This window comes from Colletes gigas, unplaced genomic scaffold (genome assembly GCF_013123115.1).
Source record: "Colletes gigas isolate AHSC1104 unplaced genomic scaffold, ASM1312311v1 Colletes_gigas_Sc00026, whole genome shotgun sequence".
Classification (NCBI taxonomy): Eukaryota; Metazoa; Arthropoda; class Insecta; order Hymenoptera; family Colletidae; genus Colletes; species Colletes gigas.
In genome coordinates this window covers 549,418-575,163 of record NW_025106655.1, presented here as the reverse complement: position 1 = coordinate 575,163, position 25,746 = coordinate 549,418, and the positions used below count along the sequence as shown (strand labels likewise).

The 25,746-nt window shown below is 37.8% G+C and overlaps 2 protein-coding genes across 4 annotated transcripts in view; one reads left to right on the top strand and one right to left on the bottom strand.

Annotated features, from left to right (window-relative positions):
• Window positions 1–307: 307 nt before the first annotated feature.
• LOC122401636 (toll-like receptor 3) lies at window positions 308–19,219 on the bottom strand. 3 transcript variants are annotated; one of them, XM_043403878.1, is made up of 10 exons: window positions 19,052–19,219; window positions 11,493–11,714; window positions 6,280–6,629; window positions 4,393–4,703; window positions 3,060–3,643; window positions 2,564–2,906; window positions 2,098–2,463; window positions 1,763–1,936; window positions 1,401–1,617; window positions 308–1,326 (listed from the first exon to the last, which is right to left on the bottom strand). In XM_043403878.1, the coding sequence occupies exons 3-10, from the start codon at window positions 6,619–6,621 to the stop codon at window positions 919–921; spliced, it is 2,745 nt and encodes a 914-aa protein (XP_043259813.1). In that variant the 5' UTR covers window positions 6,622–6,629; window positions 11,493–11,714; window positions 19,052–19,219; the 3' UTR covers window positions 308–918. The 3 variants fall into 3 exon arrangements, with proteins under 3 accessions (XP_043259813.1, XP_043259812.1, XP_043259815.1); XM_043403877.1 differs by lacking the exon at window positions 11,493–11,714; XM_043403880.1 differs by lacking the exons at window positions 11,493–11,714; window positions 19,052–19,219 and adding an exon at window positions 7,413–7,549.
• Window positions 19,220–24,320: 5,101 nt separating this feature from the next.
• LOC122401638 (nuclear migration protein nudC) overlaps window positions 24,321–25,746 on the top strand; it is a 51,217-nt gene continuing 49,791 nt past the window's right edge. The window contains exons 1-4 of the mRNA XM_043403882.1: window positions 24,321–24,508; window positions 24,614–24,691; window positions 24,790–25,011; window positions 25,136–25,321. Of these exons, the coding sequence (XP_043259817.1) occupies window positions 24,434–24,508; window positions 24,614–24,691; window positions 24,790–25,011; window positions 25,136–25,321 (561 nt within the window). The 5' untranslated portion in view covers window positions 24,321–24,433. The remainder of the gene's footprint in view (window positions 24,509–24,613; window positions 24,692–24,789; window positions 25,012–25,135; window positions 25,322–25,746) is intronic.

The following is a 25,746-nucleotide window of genomic DNA, read 5'->3' as shown; positions in this document are numbered from 1 at the left end:
TTGTAGTCAAAATTTTATTAAAACGTTATACATTATTTACATCATGTAGCATAATGCATAGTACATAATAACGTACTACTTATACTACGAAATGTTAGTTTCCTTAGTACTATGTGTATTTTTACGTAGATAATTGTATTTTCATGGCTTAAACGAGACATTGTAGTCGCTGCAATTAAAAGTCGTAAGTCTTATGCTATAGCGTATGCATATATACATATATATACACACAAGTTATATGTATATGTATATAATACACACTAGATTGTCTATTTCAGACCCTATTTAGAATTTCTTTCATCTTTCGTATTTGGAATAATATTTAACCTGTCGCCCAAAACTATATTTCCACAATTATATTAAACAATAAATGTATATAATTATGTATTATCAATTAAATATACAAATACGATTAAATTATTGTGACTCCGTTCCTATTTTCGTATTAAAACTGATCACCTCAATAAAGAAACAGAATACTGATTGTTCGTCCACAAACAAACTTTTTCCATAAAATTTATTAATTTTCATATCACTGTTCGAAATATTCCTAATCACTATTTAAATCTTGCCGATGAAGAAATATAAAGCTCACTGGCTCCCATATTTCTTTTCGAATCATTAGATGCCTTTAATTACGTTTAAGAAGCTACATTACCCATCATTATATTCATCGTTTACGTTTAAGTATATTTTACTGCTATAAAATCTTACATAGTTTTCCTGGATTATTTAAGATTGCAGAATATTTTCATCAAAAACGGATCGATGGCTTCGCACATTGCACGATTTTCTAAGTATACTTAACCTGCCAATCGAATTTATACAAAATGTTTCTTCGATAATTCCTCAACGTTATTAACATTCTAATCAAGTAGAATCAAGTCGAATGCCAGACATTTATACTTGTAATAAATTTTAAATACTCTCTGGAACGATCTTGTCGTAGTGAAATGTACTGCTGGAATAAAAGCTTCCTCTCTTCGGCATATGAGGCGTAGCGATTTCTTCTTGAAGAGGCTTGTAAACTAAGCCACAATTCTTGTTGTCTATCAGACCCTGGCGAAGTATCATCGGCGGTCTGATAACAGGACCTCGGCCTCTTCGTCTCGCTAAATAAACTACGACGTTCACCGTCAATAGAAGAATCATCGCCGTTATGAAAATCACGAGGATCACGGGCCAAAGGGAAGTGGTGTACCAAGGATGATACTCCATGTCCGCTGATACAATGAACTCTTCGTATTCCTGATCTTGGGTCGTCCAGGCTTTATCGACTTCCTCGTTTGATTTTATACCATGGTCAAAGTGGAATGGCACCGGGTTCTAAGTACAAATAACATCGTTTTTGTGTTGTTTCATTGTTAATTAAAACGATCAAGAAATCTTTGATAACTCACTTCATTGCCATCAAAGTCAGTTCTCAATAGAGAATCAGAGTCTTCTGTGTTGTCAAGCTCGTCGTAAAGGCTGTTCAAGTTCTTTCTCCTTTGTGAAATTGACCTATCTGGTGGTCCGTCGTTGATACCTTGACAGACTATTTTCGCCAAATCAGTCCATTCAGTAATACCTTTAGAATCGTGGTACTTGTCGCCATTGCTATAATTGTTGATGAATCTGTAAAGCATTTCAGAACATTGCAAAACGTTTCACAAGATCGCTATGCACGAGTTTTAATTCTGTCGTTGGAACGATTCTCTTCTTGGCGGAATTACGATTTTTAGTTTATCTTCGATATATTATTTTAAAAATTGTTTCATACCGCAACTTCTCCATGGGAGATACACCGTGACTAGTGAGCCATTGTACTGCCTCGTTGAATTCGTCGTTGCAATCGAAAGGATTATGCGACATGTCCAAACTGGCAATGTTTGGCATAGCCTTCAGCTCTTCCAACGTGATTTGTCGAAGATGGTTGTCGCGAACCGACAAGAATCTGAGATTGCAATAATTTTCATGAAATTTCTAATGGTTACTAATACCGATACTATTTAATCGTTAAAGTAAATGGGAAACATCAGTATATATCTATGGAATGCATCGATAATTAAGCAAAAAATAGGTAAGTTTTTGATCCAATAAAAGTAGTTTTCGTACCGCAGACTAGTCAAACGAACTCTAGCCTCGTTCCAAACTCTTTCCAAAGCGCATCTGCTCACGTCGAGCTCGGCGAGATTAGGAGCCACCAAGAATGGCGTTACTTGTAAAGTTACCAATGGATTACCCGCCAGATTGATTTTCGATAAACTGATGGCACCGTAGAACATGTTTCTGTCTAAGGAGCTGATTTTATTATCGGAAAGGTCGAGGACTTGTAAAGTGGAGGTACGTTCCAGCAGTCCGTTTGTTAGACTGGTTAGACGATTTCTGGAGAGATTTAGTTGCGTCAACGCTGGCATGGCGTTGAATGTTTCCTTCTTAAGATGTTCCAAGCCACAATTTGCACATTCAAAACGATAGATGCTGCAAGACATTTGATCGTAAACAAGTTGAACGCGTGTATAACTAAATAAAATAAGTATACATCGATGAAGAAAAAGATCAAACATAAAACAGCCGTTACCTGAAAGTTTCATATTCAAGACCAACAGTCTTGAACGCTGGCAAGGTTTTTAATTCAGGGTTGTCGTTCATTAACAGAATCTGCAGTCTTCCATTCGTTCTCAGATGATGATCCGTCCAGATAGTCAACCTGTTGTTACTGATATCGAGGTGAGTGATCTGCTTCAAATCAGTAAAGGCGTTCTGATGAATGGTTTTGAGACCGTTCGAAGAAAGTATCAGTTGATCCAATAAAGTCATACCAGACAGATCATCTTTCGTTATTAGTTTAATTTTGTTATTAGACGCGTCAAGTATTTTCAGCTTTGGTGCTTTTATAGTGCCCAACGTGGTCAAGTTGTTCCCTGAGAAAAAGATATTCTGGATATTGTTCCATTTGAAAATATATAGTTTGTAGATGCAATCTACAATTACTCGTTCCTTAATATACGAAACCGCTATTTGCTCTTAAAATATTTGTATTTAACTCGTTCTTTCAAACGTCAATGGTCTCTTACCAGCAATGCGAAGCGTCTGTATCTCGTTGTTGTAAAACAGATCGACAGGTATTTCGGTCAACAAGTTGTTCGAAAGATCCAGCTCGTCGAGCAACTCCAACGAGTCGAACGTAACGCTGTCGAGTTCCCTCAGCTTGTTGTTCTTCAGATTAACGTAAATGACGCTTTGCATCTTCGTGAAAGCTGCGCGTCTCAGTTTCGTCAAACCGTTGTAAGAGAAGTCTAATTCGATGACGAACGGTGTGTCGAACAGAACGTGCTTTCCCGATTTCGAATCTTGCGTGTGTTTCAGCGGGTTTCCAGAAATGGCGAGCATCGTCAGCTGCGTGTTATTTTTGAAAATGTTCGGTGGGATCTCTTGGAGACCGTTTCGCGTTAAATTAACAAAGTACAAGTACGGTAGTCCGTCGAACGCGGTTTCGTGCAATTCGACGATCTTCGTGTCGGTGATCCTGAGGGATTCCAGTTTCTCAAGACCACGTGATCGGAACGCTTTAGGGCCCAGACGTATTTGTTCAGCATTTTCAATGCGTAAATGGGCGAGGTCCGTGCTAAACGATTGATTATCCACGAGTTTGGTACACCTGTACAGAAAAGAACAATTTTGTTTTCACTCGAGTTCCTTCGATCGTTGGCCATCGAACTGCCATGCACGAATTAAATTTAACAACTAAACACGATTCGAAGCTTAGGATTTTTTTAAGTTTTGATAAGTTTTTAATATCGATGGGAACTTTCAGAACAAGGATGTATGGATTGAAGATCACCGTCACGTATACGTGACTTCGCCAGCCAGCTGCGACCTGCAGCTGCCCTGTCAACGTGGTTTTACCGTTCCTTTATGAAATCGTTCATCCAATTTCGACAAAAACACATTGAGAACTATGTAAAATTAACCTAACGTTCAGACAATAATTCATTGTTTACACAGTCATAGACAAATTAACTAATTATATAGGCATTCCAAAGCTTTCTCTAAACGAAATAACTCAGAATGTGTCAGTATTTAGTCATCATTGTTCCCCTGATTCAACATCGGACCATTATTGGACAGTATTGTAACAATACCTAAAAAAGGAATTATCTCTGAGTTAGATTTATAACGGATGTGAAATGAATTAGGTCTGAATTACGTATCGTAATTCTTGTTTCGGATTGAAGTCGTTTAGAAGTTTGTATCGAAGAGATAACTAAACGATACGAGATCAAGCAGTTTGAAATATATTTACACATATTCAAACTGATGCTCGTTGCGGAGTGAATGTTTTCCTTTGTTGGATCGTAATGGAAATATATCAGTTATATAACGTTATGAAAAAAATTCTAAACGTACGTTGCAGCTGTGGACTCGATGCATTTGCAGTAATCGGGACAGTTTGTCATTACTTCTTCGTCATCTTCGAGATCGTCATCAAAGACGTCGCTGTCACTGTCGTTATCGCTTTCGTCTTCTTCGTCCTCGGTCAAATCATTGTCGTAGGGCACATCTTCGGCTTCCAGTAATTTCTTTATGGCGCTATCTTGCTCGGTATTATTAATATCGACGTCGATTTTAGCGACTAATGGCTTAGTCATTGGCGATGGTTTAAGCGGTTTGATCCTTCGTGCTTCGGCTTTAAATGTTTTCGCCACTTCATCCTGAGTCTATAATTATTAAAAAAAAAAATCCAATATAAACAGAATCTTTTTTTCTCATTTAATTGTGACGTTTCTCTACGTGGAAAACATCTGAACGTTTAGTTCTGCTTAGTTCTTTGGTATTTTATCTGCGCTCTACATTATCTTAGATGTTGCTGATTTTCCAACGCTATACATTTACGATAAAGAAACTACTGCCTCGTCATTCTTCAACCGTTTAAGTGCATTTTCAACGAACTAGAATACGCGTTTGCGGCTTATAAACGTAAGCGAGTTTCGCTAAATTTTGATGCCGTCAATTGTTAACATTTATCTATTAATATTAATTTATACGCTGAATATTAATATTCTACATACTTCAATATATGCATTTGCATAAATATATGCAGTTTAATTGCATCAATTATGTAAATAAACGTTTATATTTTATACGGAAGAAGAATGACTTTACACAAAGTATTATGAATAAGTAAAGCTTTTTTAAATTCTTAGCTCTTCAAAACACAAGTAATTTCAAGGAAATTCTATTATAAATTGAACCATTAATTAGATGTAAAGTGACCATTTAGCTCATTTTGCATTCTCGCGGTGTAAACTAGACGTCAAAACAACTTAGATTGGCAAATAATTCACAAGGCATATAATGATATTCGAGTTTAACCAATTAAGGACCAGTGTCAGATTTAATCATTCTTTATTAGTATTAAAATTTATTCGAATATATGTAATTTTTAATATGTCTGTGAAGAAATGAATAAAGCGTTATACGAATATTACGAGTAAAAAATTATCTTATTCAATGATCAATATTACTTTTCTAGTTCGAAATGTTTCTAGAATTGAGGTTAATAAAATCAATCCTATTTTGGATTAGAATATGATTTACATTTAAAATTTTACGTCACGTGATAGTTCTTTGAGTATCGTACAAGGTTTGTTACCATAAAAAGAGTGCATAAATTTAGTACATTGTGAGACAGTGGTAATAATGAATAGGCTAAATATAATCGTTTTTTTCTAAACACCCTGTTTTTTCTATTGCCGCCAATACAAAGTGGAACGACTGTATCAGAAGAAAGATCATTTCCTGTTTACACATCAGAATTACGATCATCGATACAATTACACAGATTGCTAAGGCAAAGATCAAGTTTTCTGTATCAAATCAAAGCACACTTATTGATTTTCTTTTGTACCACAAGTCGCAGCAAATGTCACATATTTCTTTTAATAAGTTGCTTTAATCGATTGCATTGATGTCTATGGTTTCTATGGATAAATAAGTGTGTTTCGAAGGTTCCCATACAGTGGTCTTCCGATCATTTGCTCACAATGTGCTAAATTTAGCACAACTCATAGCTGCCAAACGGGCCAACACAGGAGCTTGAACCCAACGTTAACAAATTTGAGACAGTTCGGCGCATTTGTGTAACAAAAATCAAATTTTTCATCTTAAGAAACGAACAACTGGCAACGCAGTGGATAGCAGGAAACGTCAACGTGAGTTTGAAAAATTCGAAAAATGCAACGAACTGGGTAGCCATTGCGAGTAGTCACAATCAACGTAAATATAAATAGTCACCTTGTCTCTGGACGCCACCTCGTCCAAAGTATGAATTTCTTGTAGAAACGCGTTCTTTAGATCGAAGGTGGGTTTCGCGTGATCCAAAAATAAGGGATCACCGACAAACTCCGATGTCGACGTTAGCTTCTCGCTATCACGAGGGACGGTTTCATCTTTTCCTCGTATAATAACTGCCGGCGTGGAGGAATACGAATTTTCCAGCTTAGTATTCGATGCCGTGTCTGGTCTGCTCGATGATTCTTTAATTTCTACATCGATGGCGCCAGACTTTGGAACGCTAAACGAAGAAACGATTCCAACCGAGAGAGCAGCCAGCAGAACTGCTGCTATGATCCTCATTGTGTCTCCTGCAAATAGAAATGTGTCTTATCTAAACAACGATAACGGTAAAATTATTCCCTATTTTCAGTCAATTTACAAATTTGCGAAGTTTAATTAAAACTCGAGGATGGAAAGGATGAGACGAGCGAGATTCGATTACAAGATAGGGATCAATGACACCGATCAAAATATGAACCAATGGGTATATAAACATTTATGTGCACCGTTTTAAAAATTAACTATTTGTCTTCAATACGATAAACACTAAAACGATAAGCAGTTTTTATTTTCGACTTATCTTCAATGTACACGTACTATCAAAAGTAGTTTATCATAGAAAATGGATCGCGATTCGCCATGTGAAGCTACTTCAAATAATGATATTAAGCATTCGACTTCGCAGACTTGTTAATCTGAAGTGTGACGCGTTAATATAAAAATTACGTTTTAATTTTAGATTTGAGATAGAGGTTTCGATAATAGTTATTTTAGGTTTCATTTTGTTTTTGCAGTACACAAATTATGAATTGAAACGTCTTCTTGATTATGAATTATTCTTGCTGGAGTAAGATTGCGTAACTTTGATAATTAAAATTCTTACTCGAGCATATAACGAACTGTGGTAATTGTAATTGGTTAGAAATGTGAGTCATCGGCGAAGATATCGCCGAAGCTCGTTTCGAATTAGCAGTTTTAGAAAGTGGCGGAGGTAACTTTGCGACATTGTGAAAAATAGAATCGTGACACTACGACAGACTTTATTCCACAGAAGAGATGGAGTACTCTATCGCCTCGATAATTGCACGAACCTCGATAATTGTACGAACCTCGATAATGCGTTTGAAATCTTCTTTGAATCAGTTTCTTAATTCAAAAGACCATGAACATTTTCAAACGGAAAGTAAATAGTTATCTGAGCACAAGCATCACAGAATTGCACATTGAAACATTAACAGACTGTTGAGTGGACTGTTTGAAACAGTGAGGTTGTTCGTGATATCACAGATATGTTATTGCCCCACCTAAGTTAGGCAACAGATAAGAACTGTTTGCAGCATTTCTACGTGTTCGAATAGATGATAGATATTTTCGGGCAATCAGAAGTAGAGACGAAGTGTAGAAAGTGTTTTGCTCTTAGAGTACATTACTCTAGGAAATCCAGGAACAAAAATAGTTAAAACTCAATAAGAGAGTCTGGTGTTACGTAAAGTTCAATCAGATTACATTAGATTTCGTTCAAATTACGTTTCACACGCGGGTCGTTGCACATAAAGTCTTCCGATTTCTAAAAATTTCGACCAAATATCCGTTTCTTGTATTTCAAAGTTTCTTTTCCGCGTGGCACAATCACTTTTTATATGGCACCAGTAGAATAATTCAACAGTTGTCTCCGATATTTATCAAATATTTCAACGCAAACGACTCTCATTTAGATATAACACAAAGCGTTATCAATCGCTGTGTCTTATCACTTTTGGCGATTTATCTTACGCAGAGGCAAAATTTGCACGAAATACGTCGAAACATAGTACATCGTTTTTGCATTGATTACTCGTGGCTCGAATAAAATGGCAAATCTATAGTTGTAGCTTGCAACGAGTAGGATGTCCTATCGCTCGCATTGTCAGCTAGTTACGCATACTGTTGAAAGTTTCTTCCTTTAGTAAAAAAAATCGTTATCTGTCACGTCTCACATTATCTTGTTAAACAGTTCAGCTTGAGCGAATGCTTTTATCAGTTTTGATTCTTGATTTCTCGGAACGAAAAATTAAAATTGTAGCCGATGGAGAACAATAGCATTTGTTTTCAAATATCGCGAGGATACTCGCTCGAATATTTCACTTTTCTTCGATTGCTTTTTCTTTTTATAATTCTTTATATTTGCACAGTAGCAATGTATTGTTCTCCAACAATATGCTAATATCATTAATAAAAAATAATATATGCTTGCAATATATCCTTCGTACTTTATGTAATAATGCATACTTGTAAATCGTTAAAACGATACAACTTGTTTAAATACATCCGTTGTAATATTAATTATTCCACTTATCACAATAACAGCGTTTTGTGATATATTCTAGATAAGAATTGATCAGTACAATAACAATTTTATTTTTATTCGTGCAATTGATTACATTTCGTTAATGACGCGGTTCTCGTTACGAAAATTGTCAAAATTCTTTATAATTCGAACATTTTCCCCTATTTATAATAGTTATGCAATAGTTCTGTGTAATTCGAGAAGGTACTCTACTCCGTGGAAACTCTCTTTTCCCGTTTATCCGAAGAGGGCACGGCCGGAATATGCTGTCTAAATAGCAAACAGCAGGAGCCACCTTGGACGGAATGCGGTTGTAAAGGAGCCGAGGACCCGAAGCAGTCAGGTATACACGTGTGAATACCGCTTTAAAAGACGAAAGGTGGGGTTAGGTCGTGGAACGCACGAGTACCAGCTGGGCTCTTTGTTCGACCCTCGAATAATCTTGGCGGTCAAAACCAGGTAGAGTTACCTGTCCCCGTGAATAGCGCAGGTGGTCCCTTCTTTTCCACTCCGATCGGGTCGTCACGGGCTTGCAAGAAAAAGGGCCGACTCCCTGGTCTCGAATAGAATCTGTAAATCTCGGGATTGACGTTTTCGTGTAATGTCCACGGCCCACCTAGACGGTCAAACGGACCGTCTGCGAAAATAGATAGATCGACTTAGGAAACGTTGCTAGAGACAAGGGGACGACAACGCGACTACTACTTCAAGGCGCCAAGGTTTGTTTACGAGCATTCTTCCGTGTCGTATTCTCGAACGCGGAACCGTGCTTTTCTATTTCGTTCTGTCGGTCCATGCCAAAAATTAAATTCTTATTTCTTCACATAAAAAAGTAAGAAATGCCTTAGAAGACTGAGAAATCCTATTTCGTATTAGAGTGGAACGCCCTGTAAACCTTTGTTGCATAATTCGAGTAGGAAATAAAGGAAGAACGTTACGCGGAAGACAAGACTCTGTTGCTACCGACCAAGCAACACAACGTTCCATCTCCTAGAAAACATTCCGTTGGCGTGCGTTGGACGGTTATTCTGAAGCAATGTCCTTCGAAAAGTCGTGTTCGAGCATTCTCCGTCTAGGAATTACATATAGATCCGATCGATTCCCTGGTTGACCTGCATGATCGCTTCGTCGCGAGACGGTTAGCTGATTTCTTGTGAAACTAACCGGCTCGAATGACAATCTGTACGGAGAAGCACACCCGCACGCCGTTAACGTAACGCTGTCATAATATAATCGCCGCAATCTAGTTTCGATAACAGTAAAAGTAACGATTTCGTAAACCGACGATCGGCCTCATCGAAATACGTTTCATCGATACGTCAACGCTTCCATTAACTATGAGTAGGACTGTTTCTTGAATTTTCTTGCACTCAAACATTCGAACACTTTCAGCTAGTAATTGCAATGTCTAGTATTGAATTCACCGATTCAAATATTCAGAGAATACGATTGGAACACTCGAAAATGAATTACCAGTGGATTTCAGCTATTTTGTACAAAATAATAATCTCGAGGATCTTCGAGTAGGATTAAAAGAAAATAGAAGAGTACGAAGAACGTGTACTCGAATCTCCAAGAAGAGAAAATCCCGGAAAAGTACAATCACCGTACATACATGCTCATTGATACATGAATATTTGCTGTTGGAATTCTGCGGACTTTGAATTACCTAAGATAAGAAACCTTGCTAGTAGTTAACGAGTGTTAAAAATGTTGAATTGTAGAACGATTTTGTAACAATTGTGTGCGCCTTCTTCATTCCCCCCTCTTGGGTTAATCGCGTCGTTCTCATTTCGTCGCATAAATGCGTTTGCATCGTAATTGCCACTTACGTAATGCGTCACTGTTGGGTGTATAGTTTGAATTAATGGTAGCACGCGCGGCGCTTTTCATGGGTTCGATCTTTTCGGCCGAAATATAATTTATTTATTACGTTATTGCGTATGAAATGTCTGATGCAACTTCTACCATTACTTGGCGAATAAAAGATATCACCAGGTGACACCTATCGTATATATATATATAGATTTGAAGCTTCAAGTTAGATAAAATAAATAATATCGATAAATTGTCGATTGTTTTGAAACAAGGTGATAAAGTAATTTTCTTGTAAAACTTCGAATTGAGACACAACGTATAAGAAACTTATTAACACAGCTGTTGAAGACTTAGTTAATGAACAAACAGTTTGGTGCTAGTTCGTAAAATTTCTAACTAAAGTCGCTTCCAAAGAAGTGATCGATAACGATGGGCTTAATAGATCGTTAGTTAATTTGGATAAAGTTCTTAAACCAATGGAATAATTATTTCCAATGGACAGTGCTCGAGCAAACTGTTTACGCATTTCCTGTTCCGTTTCACGCGTACAGCGTGTTTAAAATTCTGTATAAACCATTTGCCAGTAAACCGTTACCGCTGCTTTATCAAGGAACATACGCACGTTTTTATCGTTGTCTCTTATCAACGGGTTTATCTCGAACACGTTGATAACATGTTTGTTTTGTCTGAGACTACGCCATTGCTCTTTACGCCTTTGTATCTTTTGTTTGAGGTTGTAACTTGTCCACGTAAACATGCACCGCACCTCTTTGCATATTTATTAGAATTTTCAAAGCTGTAGTTGTGGTTTCTGATTGTCATTTGAAAAAATAACAATGGATTTAAAGAACTCGACCGACTCGAAACGTTATAATAAAATTAAGTTATGCTTGCACTTACTGTATTTACTTTCGATTAATTTTCTGTCATGAGGAGCACTACCCATTGCTAACTTTTACGATTTTCGAAACAAAAGAGAATAATAGATACGTCGAGGTAATCTCAAATCGTAAATATCACTGATTACCTTCGATATTGTTTTAAAATTGCGTTGTCTTCGAGCGACGCCACCTATGCAGCGATGATTTCTCCCACCTTACCCCCTCGAGTGATGTATCGTGGGAAATAGAGTCAAGGAAGGTTTGCAAGTCCCAAAAGTTCACCGTCGATCGCACAGTTTCAACGTCTTTGGTCAGTTCACCAAGTACTCTTTCCCTGTCGCCAACCAAAGTCGATTCACGTCGTTGACCTTTGAGAATTTCGTGACGCGATTAAAAGCAAGAAGATACCGTTCGAGTGTGTGTTTTCACTTTCGATAAGTTCACTTGTTACACATGATCGATAAACGGAGGTGGCGATTGCAAACGATATCGAATCAAACAAAATTGGGCACCGAGCACAATCAGTCCCCAAGTTACATAACAGATACGTTCCTGGGCTTCTTGCGTAAGACGAGTCTCACGTAACGCAGGAATCTCTAAAAAAAAATACTACTTGCGATCTTGATGTGTAAAAATTACAGAAACCCATATATAGCATGTCCCTTCAGACAGAGTTAGGCAAGAATTAATTACATTTTTAAATCGATTAATAAAAGCAATAATGCTCGCGAGTATCGATCGATTAATCATAATTGGTATCGTATAATAATCACAAATTACGTTTGTAATCTATAATCGTGAAATATACTCGAACGAAAGGAGAATCTATCCACGCGTGGTGCATGTGATTCTGAGTGTTGCTCTGAACCAGAGTCGAGTAAAACTTTAGTCGAACAATAGATAATTAATAAAACTAACTCTTTTTTTAGTTCTTTTCAGAATATAAATAAATAAACTCTATTTTAGCGGCATTAATTTAAAATTCACACGGACAGCCGTGTTTGACAACGTGAAATCTTTCTCGGTCGGAAAATATCCTTTGTCTTTGCAAAGAATTAACAATGAGCCAACTTTTACGCGTACTTTGTACCAAATAAGCGATAAGTCTCGAACGGTTGCAGAAGACACTTGCGACATGGTATTTGTATGCAAAAATAATAGCGATAGTATGTGAGTCACTTGTTCGCCATTGAATTATCAAGTGTTTCGACAGCATCGGTGAGGGAGTTAACATTGGAACGGTACATTATCGAGCATTATTCATAAGAAAACGTTCTATATTTTCCCCCAGGACGGGGGAGGAAAATCTGGAGCAAATGCAAACGATAATGAATTCACTCGTTCGTGTTATATAAGATTCGATAATTTTTGGACAAAAGAGAAATTATTGTCTCATGCAACTGGATCAAGCTAAGGACTTTAAGACGATAGAAGATAGGTCCCAGACAATTGCATATTTATGGTTCTGGCATAAGAGGGAAATATGAGAGTGAAGTTAGTGGGAAAAGTAACTGGTAGTGACCATAGGTAATGGAGATGTACCGTGTAAATAGAACTCTATCGCGTTGGATTGATTACCTTCGTTATTGCGTGTACCTCGATGAAACAGGAATTTTCAGGCCAGTTTTCTTGCAATTATCGAGGCTCGACCGTAACTTTCGTCGAAGCGACCGCGCGTCGCAGTATTTGCCAACGGCGAATAACGAAACATGAAACTCAAAACGTTCAAAAAATTCTACTTTCCACGATCGAAGTGTACACGCTGCCCGTAGTTCGAAGAAACAGCGAAGGGAAGGGAAAAAAAGAAGATAATCGAAGCATCTGGCAAACCTGCTCTTCCACTCGGTATTTATTCATTCAGGGGCTGGGAACGATCGTTTCTGATCTTCACCGGAGGCATCGGGACGAGAATGAAATTATGGAGTATGAAATAGACCTATTTTAACCGAGCTCGGCTCGTACACCAGACACCAGTAAAATTTTGTACGAACAATAAATAACGAATATAACCACCGCGTATAGCGATTTATTCTATACGTTCTAAACTAATTCTGTCGTTGAAATTACAAGTGTCGTTCGACGGGTAACAGATAAATGGTTGATTATTATAATTTTGATCTGATAAAAAATTTATTCGTTTCATCGAATTAATTCCTATACGTCCCATTGGTTATATACAGGGTGTTCGGCCACCCTTGGGAAAACTTTTAATGGGGGATTCTAGAGGCCAAAATAAGACGAAAATCAAGAATACCAATTTGTTGATGGAGGCTTCGTTAAAAAGTTATTAACAATTAAATTAAAAAATTTCAAATCGTTCTAAAAAAATTATTTTCGTTTGCGGGGGTCAATTACAATTATTTTTTGTCATTACACATACCACCGAAATCCTGCGCACTTTTGAGAAAAAAATTCATTACTGCAAATATAATGTGTGTATATTTAAAACATCATAACTTCTGAACGGATTGGAGGATTTTGAAGTTTCCAAATGCAAACAACGCGTATTTTGGCGTAGAATATTTAGAAATTCCAAGAATATTCGAAAAGTTGATCCTTCACCCCGTAAAATGAGAAAGACCCCATAAAAGTGGTCAAATTTTCAAACGACCGTAACTCCTACAATAGTGAATATATTTAAATGAAATTTATTTCTGAAGTAGAGCTCATTGGTACCTTCGAGAAAGTATTAAATAAAATTTCCGTACAGCGTGAAACAAATTTATTAAAAATCGAAAACGAATTTTTATGAAAAATCGACAGAGAAAATTTGAAATCGTTCTGAAAAAATTATTTTTGGCTGTGGGGGTCAATTAGAATCATATTTGGTGAATAGACATACCACTGAAATTTTGCGCATTTTCGAGAAAAAAATTCAGTACGAGCGGAACTTTAAATGTTAATAACTTTTTAACAAAGCCTCCATCTATAAATTGGTATTCATGATTTTCGTCTTATTTTGGCCTCTAGAATCCCCTATTACAATTTTTCCCAGGGTTAGCCGAACAAAATTTTGCCCTTCTCTGATCTTAACCAGAAACGAAAGATCGTTACGACCTACGTTACTGATTTCAATACAAGCTTCGTTCCGAACGATTTGATACGACTAATTGCAAGATCGACTAAGTTACTGTTGGTAAAGTCGATTATCAGTCACATGTCGCTGGTAACGACGCGACACGGTACGATGACACCTTGACCGTCATTCCGCGCGGTCCGTCCGCTTTCACAATCGCTAATACTAATGCAGAAGCTTGAACAGTATTTCCGAGCTTCTCCCAAACGAAAATAGATCGTCCCAATGGACGCGGACCTTGCTATTATGTAATCGTGCGAATCAACACAAAGATACGGAATATTATTAGAGGTGTAAACATTTTCTGTCTACTTCCATTGTTCTATCTACCGCGTGGTAAAGTGCCAGGAGATAGCAGGTTTTATCAAGGTAAGTGCATTTTTAGGTTTCTCCAACCTCTTTAGAACTACTAGCACGTGCATCTATACACAGTGACTCCCGACATTGATCAAGTAACTACTTCATTACAATTTTTATTTAATCATACTGCAATCTTTAATACTAAATATATTGAATGTAATATTTACTGGAACAATAATTAAACAATAGGCGTAATGTTGGACTAATTGATCATTTAGTGTATCCATGTGTAAGTCATAAAAGAACAGAACTCGAGGATATACTATTTACTACAAAGAAATTGTCAATTTAAAGTACCCAAACTGATAGATCTATATTTATCTCTCGATGCAAGTATTATTTGATCGGTACAAGGTTTCTAAACGAGTTTCTAAAATTAACGTTAGAACATGACGTCTTGATTAATGCACATGGCCGTTCAGAGCCAGGATTCTCACGGTCTTTGAACTCGCACCTGGTTCTCCTGTTTAGTTGAAAGTAAAAACACTTTACATCGCCGAGCGTCATAAACGTGTGCTCGATAGACTTTTTGTGCGGTTGGATTAACGCAGGTCGTCGAACGGCTTCTTAATCGCAATATTCATATACTGGGTGAGTCGATAAGAACCACTAGCTTACAACCATCAACTTTCAGGACTCGTTAAAGGGACGCCATAAACCGATCGTTTAAAATGCAACGACGCGAGGAAAGACAAAAAGGTTCGATGTCTGTTTAGGCTCAGAGAGAGTAGTTTGTAACGTTGCAATGCAACGCGATGCATGATACGCAATACCATCGTTCTTAATTTGGGACTAACTGGAAGGAACGATATCGAATGGTGGGTCGTTGAATTCGACTTGAAATCAAACTTGAAAAAATCGACTTTCAATACGAGAAATCTGAATAATGTATAACGAATTTATCGCATTGGGGGGCGTACACGCTCCACGCGAGCTAACGATCATTTGTTCCGATATTTCGGAATCAAAGTATAAAATAAATATGTCTTGTTTGAGTCATAATTTTTATGGAAGATCATTCATCGACATTTTGACCGTTTGTCCGGTTTTTTGTTTTGTTTCATTGCCCGTTGGATTCACTGTACTACACCTTTGGCCAACACAGCTGTGTCGACACAATGGACCAATGGGATTCCGATCATGCAAGGCAGTACTGTTAACATCCGCTCTATCTTTAAATTGAACGAGCAATGGGAACGTCTCTTCGCTGAAACCAGGACAGATTTAAAGGGACCGGATTCTTTCTTTGTTTCTCGATCAAACAATAATAAAATAATAAACAGAAATACGGGCAAAAGAAACAGAATAAGATGGATTGGAAGATGTATTTTTGAGAAGCGTTTAAACAACAAGTGATCTCTTTTTCTCATAACAGTTTTTAAAAATAAATCATTATCCTATCTCAACGTGCCACTTATTGTTTTTTATTCATTTATGATAAGTGCTACACGCGTGTAAAATGTATGTCATGAACTTGAGGGCATTCCATATGTATAATCTATGGATGTACAATGATGACGATAGGACGTGTGCATGGCTTACGTAAAAATATAGCTATCTCGCATTAATATTAATGTTTGAGTACTATGTTTATACGTAGTCGCATCAATGTTATTTAAATCGTATTAAAGTTAGCACAGCCATTTCTTTCGCAGTAGTTCCCTCCGTTCTCTGCGTACGTCTCGTTTTCATTCTCATAAACATGCGTTTCTCAGCTTGTAAACATACATTCGGGATTTAGTATCGCATGTGTCACGAAACGAAACGGTTTCTACAATAAAAATTCAAGTTTTTATCGATAGTGACGCTGGGAATGATTTCTGTTATCCGAGATTTAAAAGAGCGTTTTCAAATAAATCCACTTGCCCACAGGGTTTCAGATAACAGTATACGTACAAAGATAATGGAAAAAAGGGTAAATAAAATACAGTATAATCTAAAAACGATGAACTCGAGGATGGTAAATTGAATATCGAATTCAAATTTATTCAAACTATTTTCTTCTTCGATCGTTTCTTATTACTCTTTTTCGATTACACCGTTGATCAGAGGAATATTTAACACGAACCTTCAAGACATGCTCGAGATTTGACAGAACGAAAGTTTTTCGACCGATTTTCTAGGACGCACCTCCTCTCGTTTGGTATCTCTTATCAGCTCTATTGTTTCACAGTCGGTCGGCGCCAATGAGGGCGCAAAAATGCACGCTAATCTGCCAACGCTGATAAGCGCACAAAGGTATACAAGAGGAATCGCACATCTGTGCCTGATAACGTTGCGATTCGTTTGTTCTCCGAGTAGAAAACTCGTGTCGAATTCGTCGAATCAACGAAGTGACCAATTTTCAATTTTTAAAATAATTGAAACGGCGAATAAACTATTCGAAGAACTGTTATTGCACGATTAATTTGCATTAATCAACCGTAGCAAATGATTATCTCGACTTTGGACCAGGCAAAAAAGTTTAAGTATACGTGTGATATATTTGAAAGCTAACACAATGTTTGCAGACGTACCGACGATAAGTATTCGTTTAAATATGGTCGACGGTGTTTGTGTAATTATTATTTGGCCACGAAGTAGTGGTCGAAAAGTCTAAAATTAAATTGTTGTCCGAAGACATTAAGTCAGTCACGTACCAACGTCGACGCGTACTTTTACGTAAACGGATACGACAATGACGTTTAATCGTGAAAATTGATTCGTGCAGATTGTCCATGGCTGTTCACGAACGTTGTACTTCCGTGACGTGCATGCCCAATTACGTGATGGGAATGAAATTAATTAAATGCCTCGTGTCAGGTAAGACCCTCGACAATTGTTGGGTTCTTGTAAATCACGTTACTACGCTACGATAAACGAATTAATTGAAAAGTTACTGTTGATGAAAAGTATCGACGAGGCGGACGGAATACTTTATCGATGACCTAACTCGCCATGCTTCTACTTAATATGCTATTCCTCATATTCGAGTAGATAAAAATAGTAATTCTTGTTTTACAAGTTTCAAGCCGAACGTAAAGAACTTTAATTTTTTCATAAATTCAGACTCTATTTTATCATGTTCCACAAACTTATGAATTTAGCATAAAAGCATTAAAAATAAGCCATTGTTTGACGATGTACGTTGTCTGGTTGTTGTGGATTTGAAAATAAAAATTCGCGTAAGACTTGTTTAAAACCTTTTATCAAATTATTTTATAAAATCCCGATAAAATGTCAATAAATTTGAGTTCATCGATACTAGAGATATATATATAACCCCATTAATTACAGTACCACTCCTATGTTTAACGAAGTATTAGATATCTTCGAGACCCCAATGTAGTGTTTGGTTTTCTATCGGATTAAAATTTTTCCACCCGAGTGGAACACAGTAAACGCTTCTCTTTTTATTTCTCGTGTCACAGAATAAAATACCCATTCTGAAAATAACTTTTTCAACATAATACTTCCGGCTTACTTTATGTTCAGCTTGAACCTTGATCATGCAAGATATTTACATTAATAGTTTCTTGTTATAATTGAATAAGAAATAACAAAGTTCTACTCCAAAATTACTTTGTGAGAATATTCGTTCGTAACTGTATGCTATTAAAGGTTGCAAACGACTAAATGGTAGCCACTAAGGTGTGGTCACGTGTCCAAACAGTGCTTGTTAAATGTATCGTCGAGAAGAATGCGGGGATTGAATCGATACTCTGAAGACTCGAGTAAGAGAGAAACGCGAAGCAAAGAGACGATCTCTGCCAGTTTCCTACGTGTTCTGTTCATCGAATGTCGCAGCAATGAACAGGAGTCGTGCGACCTTAATAAAAAAAAAAAAACAGTCAGGGCGATCATTCTAGAAAGGAAACGTGTGTACAGAAGCGTGCTGGTGGTAGAACGAATACGCCTACAAAATATTCAACGTCCTCGAAGACGAGACGATACGACAGAATGTCCTTAGTTGGCGTGTCGGAGAACTTCCTCCTGCGTATTCGATGGCGCTTCAACGTTCGACGATCGTCGAGTTTGACTCATTGAACGACAGGTATACCAAAGTGTCGAAGAGAATGTACCCGAACGACGTTGAAATCCAACGATCGGAATTTTTGTAAAAGGTTACTTCATCGTCGATCACGATTTTCTGACGCGAAAAATTGATAACATTCGTATCGTGAAATTGCACTTGACGTAGGCTCCGTTGCATCGTGAACATTGCTCGGGGCCAATCTTTCTATGCTCCGTGCAGTAACGCGTGATAACGAATCGAGGTAAATCGCTCACCTGTTCTCGCTTCTTCTGTTGATATTCCACGAGGGGACCGAGACACTAAATTAAAGCGCGCGTACGTGTGCACCGACGCAACGCAGTTTGGATGGAAGCGGCCGCGAAAGCTAACGTTAGAAATCGGTTTCGCGCGTACAGCCGACGAATTTCTGAACTACGTAGCCCGTTGCACTCGAGCCAGGCGGCAAGTGGCGTGAAGCAGGAGGTGGAGGGAGTGGGGCCCCAGGGTCGGCGCAGCGATTGGTCGGTCGTTCGGGCCCTGATGCTAGAGCCTCTCAGGTAAAAATTCAGGTAAACAGGTGACCGCGGTGTCGTGCCATCTGGCGAAGCTGGTACAGAAACATATCCACATGGGGCATATCTCGATTCTTTGATCAACGATTCGAGAATAATCGCGTGGGTGGGCCGATTCACGGCGAAGGATGCACGGTTCGCCGTAATTTCAGCTTTTGGTCGTGAGAAGACTGATACCAAGGCGTCGTTTTATGCGTCTGCTTTCGTCTCTCGTCTATTTTCGAAACTGTGTAAAAACACATTCCTTTGGGTATATTTGCTTTGCTTATTTACACGAGTTTACGTCCACAATTGAAAGGAAACAGATACGACGGGCGTGCATACGAATGGTTGGACTTCTTAGCGCGCAGGATATCGGTACAAGAGTACAAAGACGAAAACAAGAAACGTTGGCGATTGTTTATCATTTGGTAATAAATTTTCTCTTTAATAGTTACTGTAAGAATACATTTAAGACAACGACAAGTTGTTCCCTGCTAAAATGTACTCCTATCGCATACTATGCAGATACATACGTGAAAAATATTTCCATTTAAACCCCCCAGTTTTAAAAACAATTTAGTTATGTGTTATTTAATTCTGTATGCGTTCGACTGTCTCATGAATATTGTTAGTCACAAATATAAAATATTCCAAGTTTTAAAATTGATACCATAACTGTTTAGTTGTTGTGTCTGTCTGATTTTCTATTTATGTATCGATAAGACAGACCGAGGTTTGTGTTTATATCAAGGTTCGTAGATAAGATCAACAGATAGAAAGGTTTATTCTTTTGTACCTTCCTCTTTTCTAAATAATAATCAATGCCTATAAAGTTTATTGTCTAATGTATCACTGCCATCATGCTACCATCTAGTAATGGTATGGATAACTAAACCACGTAATTAAACATGACTAAAAATATAACGATTTTATTCCATAATCATACAACTGTACAGATAGATACATAAGAAAAACCTAGATGATTGTCACAGCTTATTTAGCATGTTCTGAAAAGCCCCACTTTCATTTCGATGTCACCCGCTACATTATCAACAGGCTATATAGAAAACGATCATAGCGCTCATTATGATACCAAACGAAATTACAGGAATTTTATTATTTTTTAATGGTATGGACCACAAACGAAGTATAGAAACACAGACCAAGTATATGATCGTATACCTCGTCTGTGCTTTCACCTTATGGACTTTCGTGGCCGAATCTGACTGCCATACCGACCTGAAAATTCGGAGGTGATTTTAGCGGCCTCTTCTCATGGATGGCGGTCAGTTTAGAAACTCACTGAATTAGTGTGATAGCACAATCGAGGTATATGAATAGCCCTTTCACCTAATGTAATTTTTCGGCCCGAGTTTCTGGGGTCCCGGGACCCCATTACCATTTTCGTGTCACTCGCAACGTTATCAACAGAGTCAGAAATTAACACAAGAGGAAGTGAGACAGAAAATAAAATTACATAAATTTTATTATTTTTGAACGGAATTAAAGCTGTAGGGTCCATCATTGGACATTAATCGATTAATTTCATTGGAATAACCAATCGATTGAGATTATTTAAAGATTTCAAAATTATTAAAATACGTAAGGATCTCATTGATAAATACACCGCAAATCCTCTATTTTTTATTTTAAATTGTAATATATTATTTATTTAAAAACTAACTCGGCAAAAATGTATTTGCGACTCGAAATCAGTGTTATTAGACCGCACACCAGGACGAAGAAGGTATGTGGAACTATAAGAAGAATGCAGCCATTAGCTCATATTATTTGCTATGTAATTAATAATTATATTAATTAATTAATAATTATATTAATTACATAGTAAATAATAATCCCCAGGTCTCACCACGTGGAGGTTGCTGCGAGTGGAGACCCGAAGGGAGATAGATGGAATCAAAGTTCCATCGATCTCCCTTTTAGCTAAGCTTAGCTGGATTACTAAACTAGAGAGATAGAAGGAAGCAATGTTCCTTCGATCTTCTAGTTTAGTTGTACCAAGTAATTATTTCGTTTGAAAAGGGGTGAAGCTATATTGTGGGATACGCGACGCGACGCGATGCTGAACCGTGCGGCAGATCTTCGGATCGAATCAACACTGCCCTTGGTAGATTGATTTCTATTTCTAGAAATCGATCCATCATGGGTAGGCGACTAGATCTTTCGGACAAACTGGACGGCCGATCACATGTTTCAATCGATGAAACAGCGGTGATCGAAGTCGAGAGAAGCTACTTGTTAAATTATTACTTGGCAATATTGGGAGACGCATACAATAGGGACTTAAAATTAACGTTGAAGCTCAAGTCTGGTCAAGTTAAAACTAAAATTCGGACGATAGAAGGAAACAAAGTTCCTTGGGTGTTCTGGTTTAGTTGTACCAAGCAATTATTTGGTTAAAAAGAGGGACGAAGTTAATTTGAGGGGCACGCGAAGCGACGCGACGCGACGCTGAACCGCGCAGCGGATCCGAGGATCGAACCTACTGCCCTTGCTAACTAGATCTCTATAGGATAACGGACGGCTGCGACTCCGAATCGAAGGTCTCCATTGCTCCAATGCAACCCGCCGGGAGCCCGAAGGACCCGACTCAAGTTGTCTGACATAGAGAGAGTACCTGAAACAGTGTCGACTTTCGCTGGAAGGTATGCGTTTCCGCAGAATACGGAAACTCCACACCTTCCAGCAAAGTACCATTTTCCCTCGATCGAGCTACCAAAGGGAAGGCGATTAGATCTTTCGGATCAGCTACACGGCCGATCACATGTTTCAATCGATGAAACAGCGGTGACCGAAGCTAGGAACGAGGGAACGAGCGAGAGACAAGCTACTTATTGAATAATTGCTTGGTAGGACGCGGAGATACGTATAATAAAGAAGGCTTTGACGTTAATTTTAATACTCGCGACGAAGCTTAAGACTAATCAACTTGCAATTAAAGGTCCCTCGGCGGTTGTGGCGTTCTCCCTCGATGTCCTTGCGATTAACCCAAATTTAAACTGAAATCAAAACTCATATGTATATTAGTGAGATATGGTAGGAAATTTAATAAACACTTCAAAATGATCTATCACCTAGCTAAAGGGGATTGAACAGAGTATATTAACAAAATGTTACAAGAATTTAAGCTGAGAAGTAAAAATAAAAATCTTATATTAATCAGTGTCGAACAACGAACACGATCGAAAAAACGAGTCAGAGACATCGAAACAAATACGGTATATGCATCGACACAATGTTATTCATATCAAAACGAACACTCCTAATAATGAAAGAAACTTGGATCGAGACACCAAGTTGAATCAACACCAAACAATCAAACGAAATGGAAGAATCAAACAAAGTACCTCCGTAGAATATTACGAGAATTCGAGCAAGAACGTAAAAATATGAATTCACGAATTTGTATAGAAACAAATATAGTGTATGATTGAAAACAATATTATATTATTATATCCTGCAATATTATACATATCGAAGCAGTCACGTAAATTCGCAAAACAATGTAAAAGTAGAAACAGAGAAAAGGAACATTCATAATAACCAAATAAAATCAGATAGATAAATAAAGTTGAATTCACATCAAACAAACAAATAAAAATAATAAAATATAAATAAGTGGAGTGGACTTACTACTTGTTGTCAGTACATAGGGTAGTTACCATAAGGGCCAGCTGTAAAGTAAGAAAATATTCATATTATAGAAACATCGGTTAGATAAACAAGGCAAAATCAGTTCATTGAAGCAAAATTGGCATCAAATGATAGAATTGAAGAGGGAAGAGAATTTTTAAACAGTTCTTACCGTAGTCATCACCGTCCGGCACTGGTCAGTAGTGGTCAGTAGTGGCAGGAACGCGAATCAGCATTGGTCAGTAGTGGTCAGTATTGGTCACTATTGGTCAGTAGTGGTCAGCCATGGTCACTATTGGTCAGTAGTGGTCAGCCATGGTCAGCTGTGGTCAGCGCTGGCCAGTAGTGGTCAGCAGCGGTCCCCGGTTCTCCTCTGGCTATTTGTACACTCCCGAATTCGCGACGCGACTGAAGAAATCTTCGCAGTGACCCTGCTTATAATGTCTAAGGTGATGAAAGGGTGGGGAGACCAGTCAGAGCCAAAGTTGAAGATAACAGATAAGACTGTCTCGTCTACAAAGAAACAATTTCGATTGGTCCCACCTCTTGACCATTTCTGGATCTTCACTGGACCGCTGACCTTGATGTCCACCTCACTGTTGACCACCAGTGACCATAAGCTAGTCATTGTTGATCATCGACCCCTTAAAACCATTACGAAGATTAAAGCCTTCTTACGACGATCCCCTTACAATTTGATACATGATCTTTTTAACATTTTGTTCCACTTTGGAAGAGTGTATGACGTTAATTGTTGTCTTTTTGTACGTCAGTTCGAACAATTGCCATACTGACAATGAGCGAAAAATTCGGAGGTGATTTCAGCGTCCTCTTCTCATGGATGGCGGTCAGTTGAGAAATTATTCACTGAATTAGTATTGATAGGCAAACAGCTGTAGTTTTGCGTAAATCCATGTGAGTTGACTATGAAAGGGATTAAAATTCATTTCTGAATCTGTTGGTAACGTTGCGAGTGACATAAAAATGGTAATGGGGTCCCGGGACCCCAGAAACTCGGGCCGTAAAATTACAGTTGGTGAAAGGTCTATTCATATACCTCGTCTGTGGTTTTATTAGCAAATAAAATAATTAAAGAGGAATCTGGCAAATAAAATACGTTTGGTCATAGAAGAGATTTTTTCAATGTACGAACATTAGAAAGAGCTTCTGGAAACAACGAAGCGATTGCATTTCATTTTATTACAGACACATTAAATGATCTATAGATCATTAGCGGAGCATTCAGAGCGATGCGTACTTATTGTGTCAGAGGGCGCCATGTGCACCGCCAACGAGCATGTTTGGTCGATAATCACGACATTTCACGAGTGGAAGCCAGTAGAAACGTGGTGTAGCAACAAAGTGTGCTGGTTTTTAACGTCAGTGCTGAGCATTTAAAGTCTGTTATTTGGTACACGGTAATTAGTATTCTGTATAATTTGAAGCAGGATGTCGGAAAACGAGAAGAAATTCGACAGAATGCTGCTGGCAATGACTCAGCAACACGAGGGCGGTGCACAAGAGGTGAGTGCCATTTCGTTGCCGGTTTAGGTTAGGAACTCGTACGTTCACGGAACGTATTCTTTTAAAATAAATTAGATCATTCACGAAACGTCATTTGTTTTTCAGCTCCTAGACACGATCTTCAGTTTTCTCGCGAGAAAAACGGATTTCTATACGGGAGGAGGCGAAGGAGCTGCAGAAAAGGTAATTTTTCGTATACCAGTCAACAACGTTATATCAATCGTTTCATTAATAAACGCAAATATTGTAATCGAGGCTATTGCATTTCTACCGTATTTTAGCTTGTTACCAGTAACTTCAAAAAATACGAAGCTACGGCTCTTGCTAAGGCTGCCACAGAGAAAGCAGAGCGCGCTGAACAAGAAAGGAGACGTAAAGAAAAGCTTGAAAAGAAGAAAAGAGAGGAGAAAGCAGCAGCAGAGGAACAGATGAATTCTGAATCCAAAATTGTTGAATTAACCGACGAACAGGCTATTAAATTACAAGAGGAAATAGATAATAAAGTAGGTATATGATAAATGAATTTTTGTCCAGAGACTATCTTTTCATGCCTTAAAGAAGCAATTTAATACGTACGCGTAAAGTTATGACTTTTTAAAACGTATCGTATTTTTTTTTTTTTTTCAGAAAGCAGCAAAGCAGGTACCCGCGATACCTGGTCCTAGCGGCGATAATAGCGATAGCAACAAGAAAGAGGATAACTTGGAGGATGAGGAAGAAGACGAAAAAGAAAAGAACAAACTCAGACCTAACAGTGGGAACGGTGCGGATTTGCCAAACTACAAATGGACTCAGACGCTTCAGGATGTGGAGGTGAGTACCACAGATATACCATGTATGAAAACAAATTTATGATATTTTGATTTTAAAATAATCGAAACAGACGCATCGTTAAACATATTTAATATTTTTTTACGCTAACGATGATTTACGAATCATTACATTATAGTCGCGAAATAATTTTATGTCTAACAAAAAGAAACATTTTAAATTGCCGGTATGCGTATCTGATTGTTGCAAATATTCTGCACGCTATTAAACATTAATTATACGTTAATAAGTTCACGATTGCGAATAATAGGACGAAACATTGCTTAGGGTGGTTATGTATATGACATCGAAGGGGTCATAATACGATAGTAATTAATGTTTTACGAACGGAGGCATGAAAGGGATTCAAGGGTCAGCAGGTTTGTTAAATTATATGGAATGTTCAGATTTTTATAGTATGATTCCAT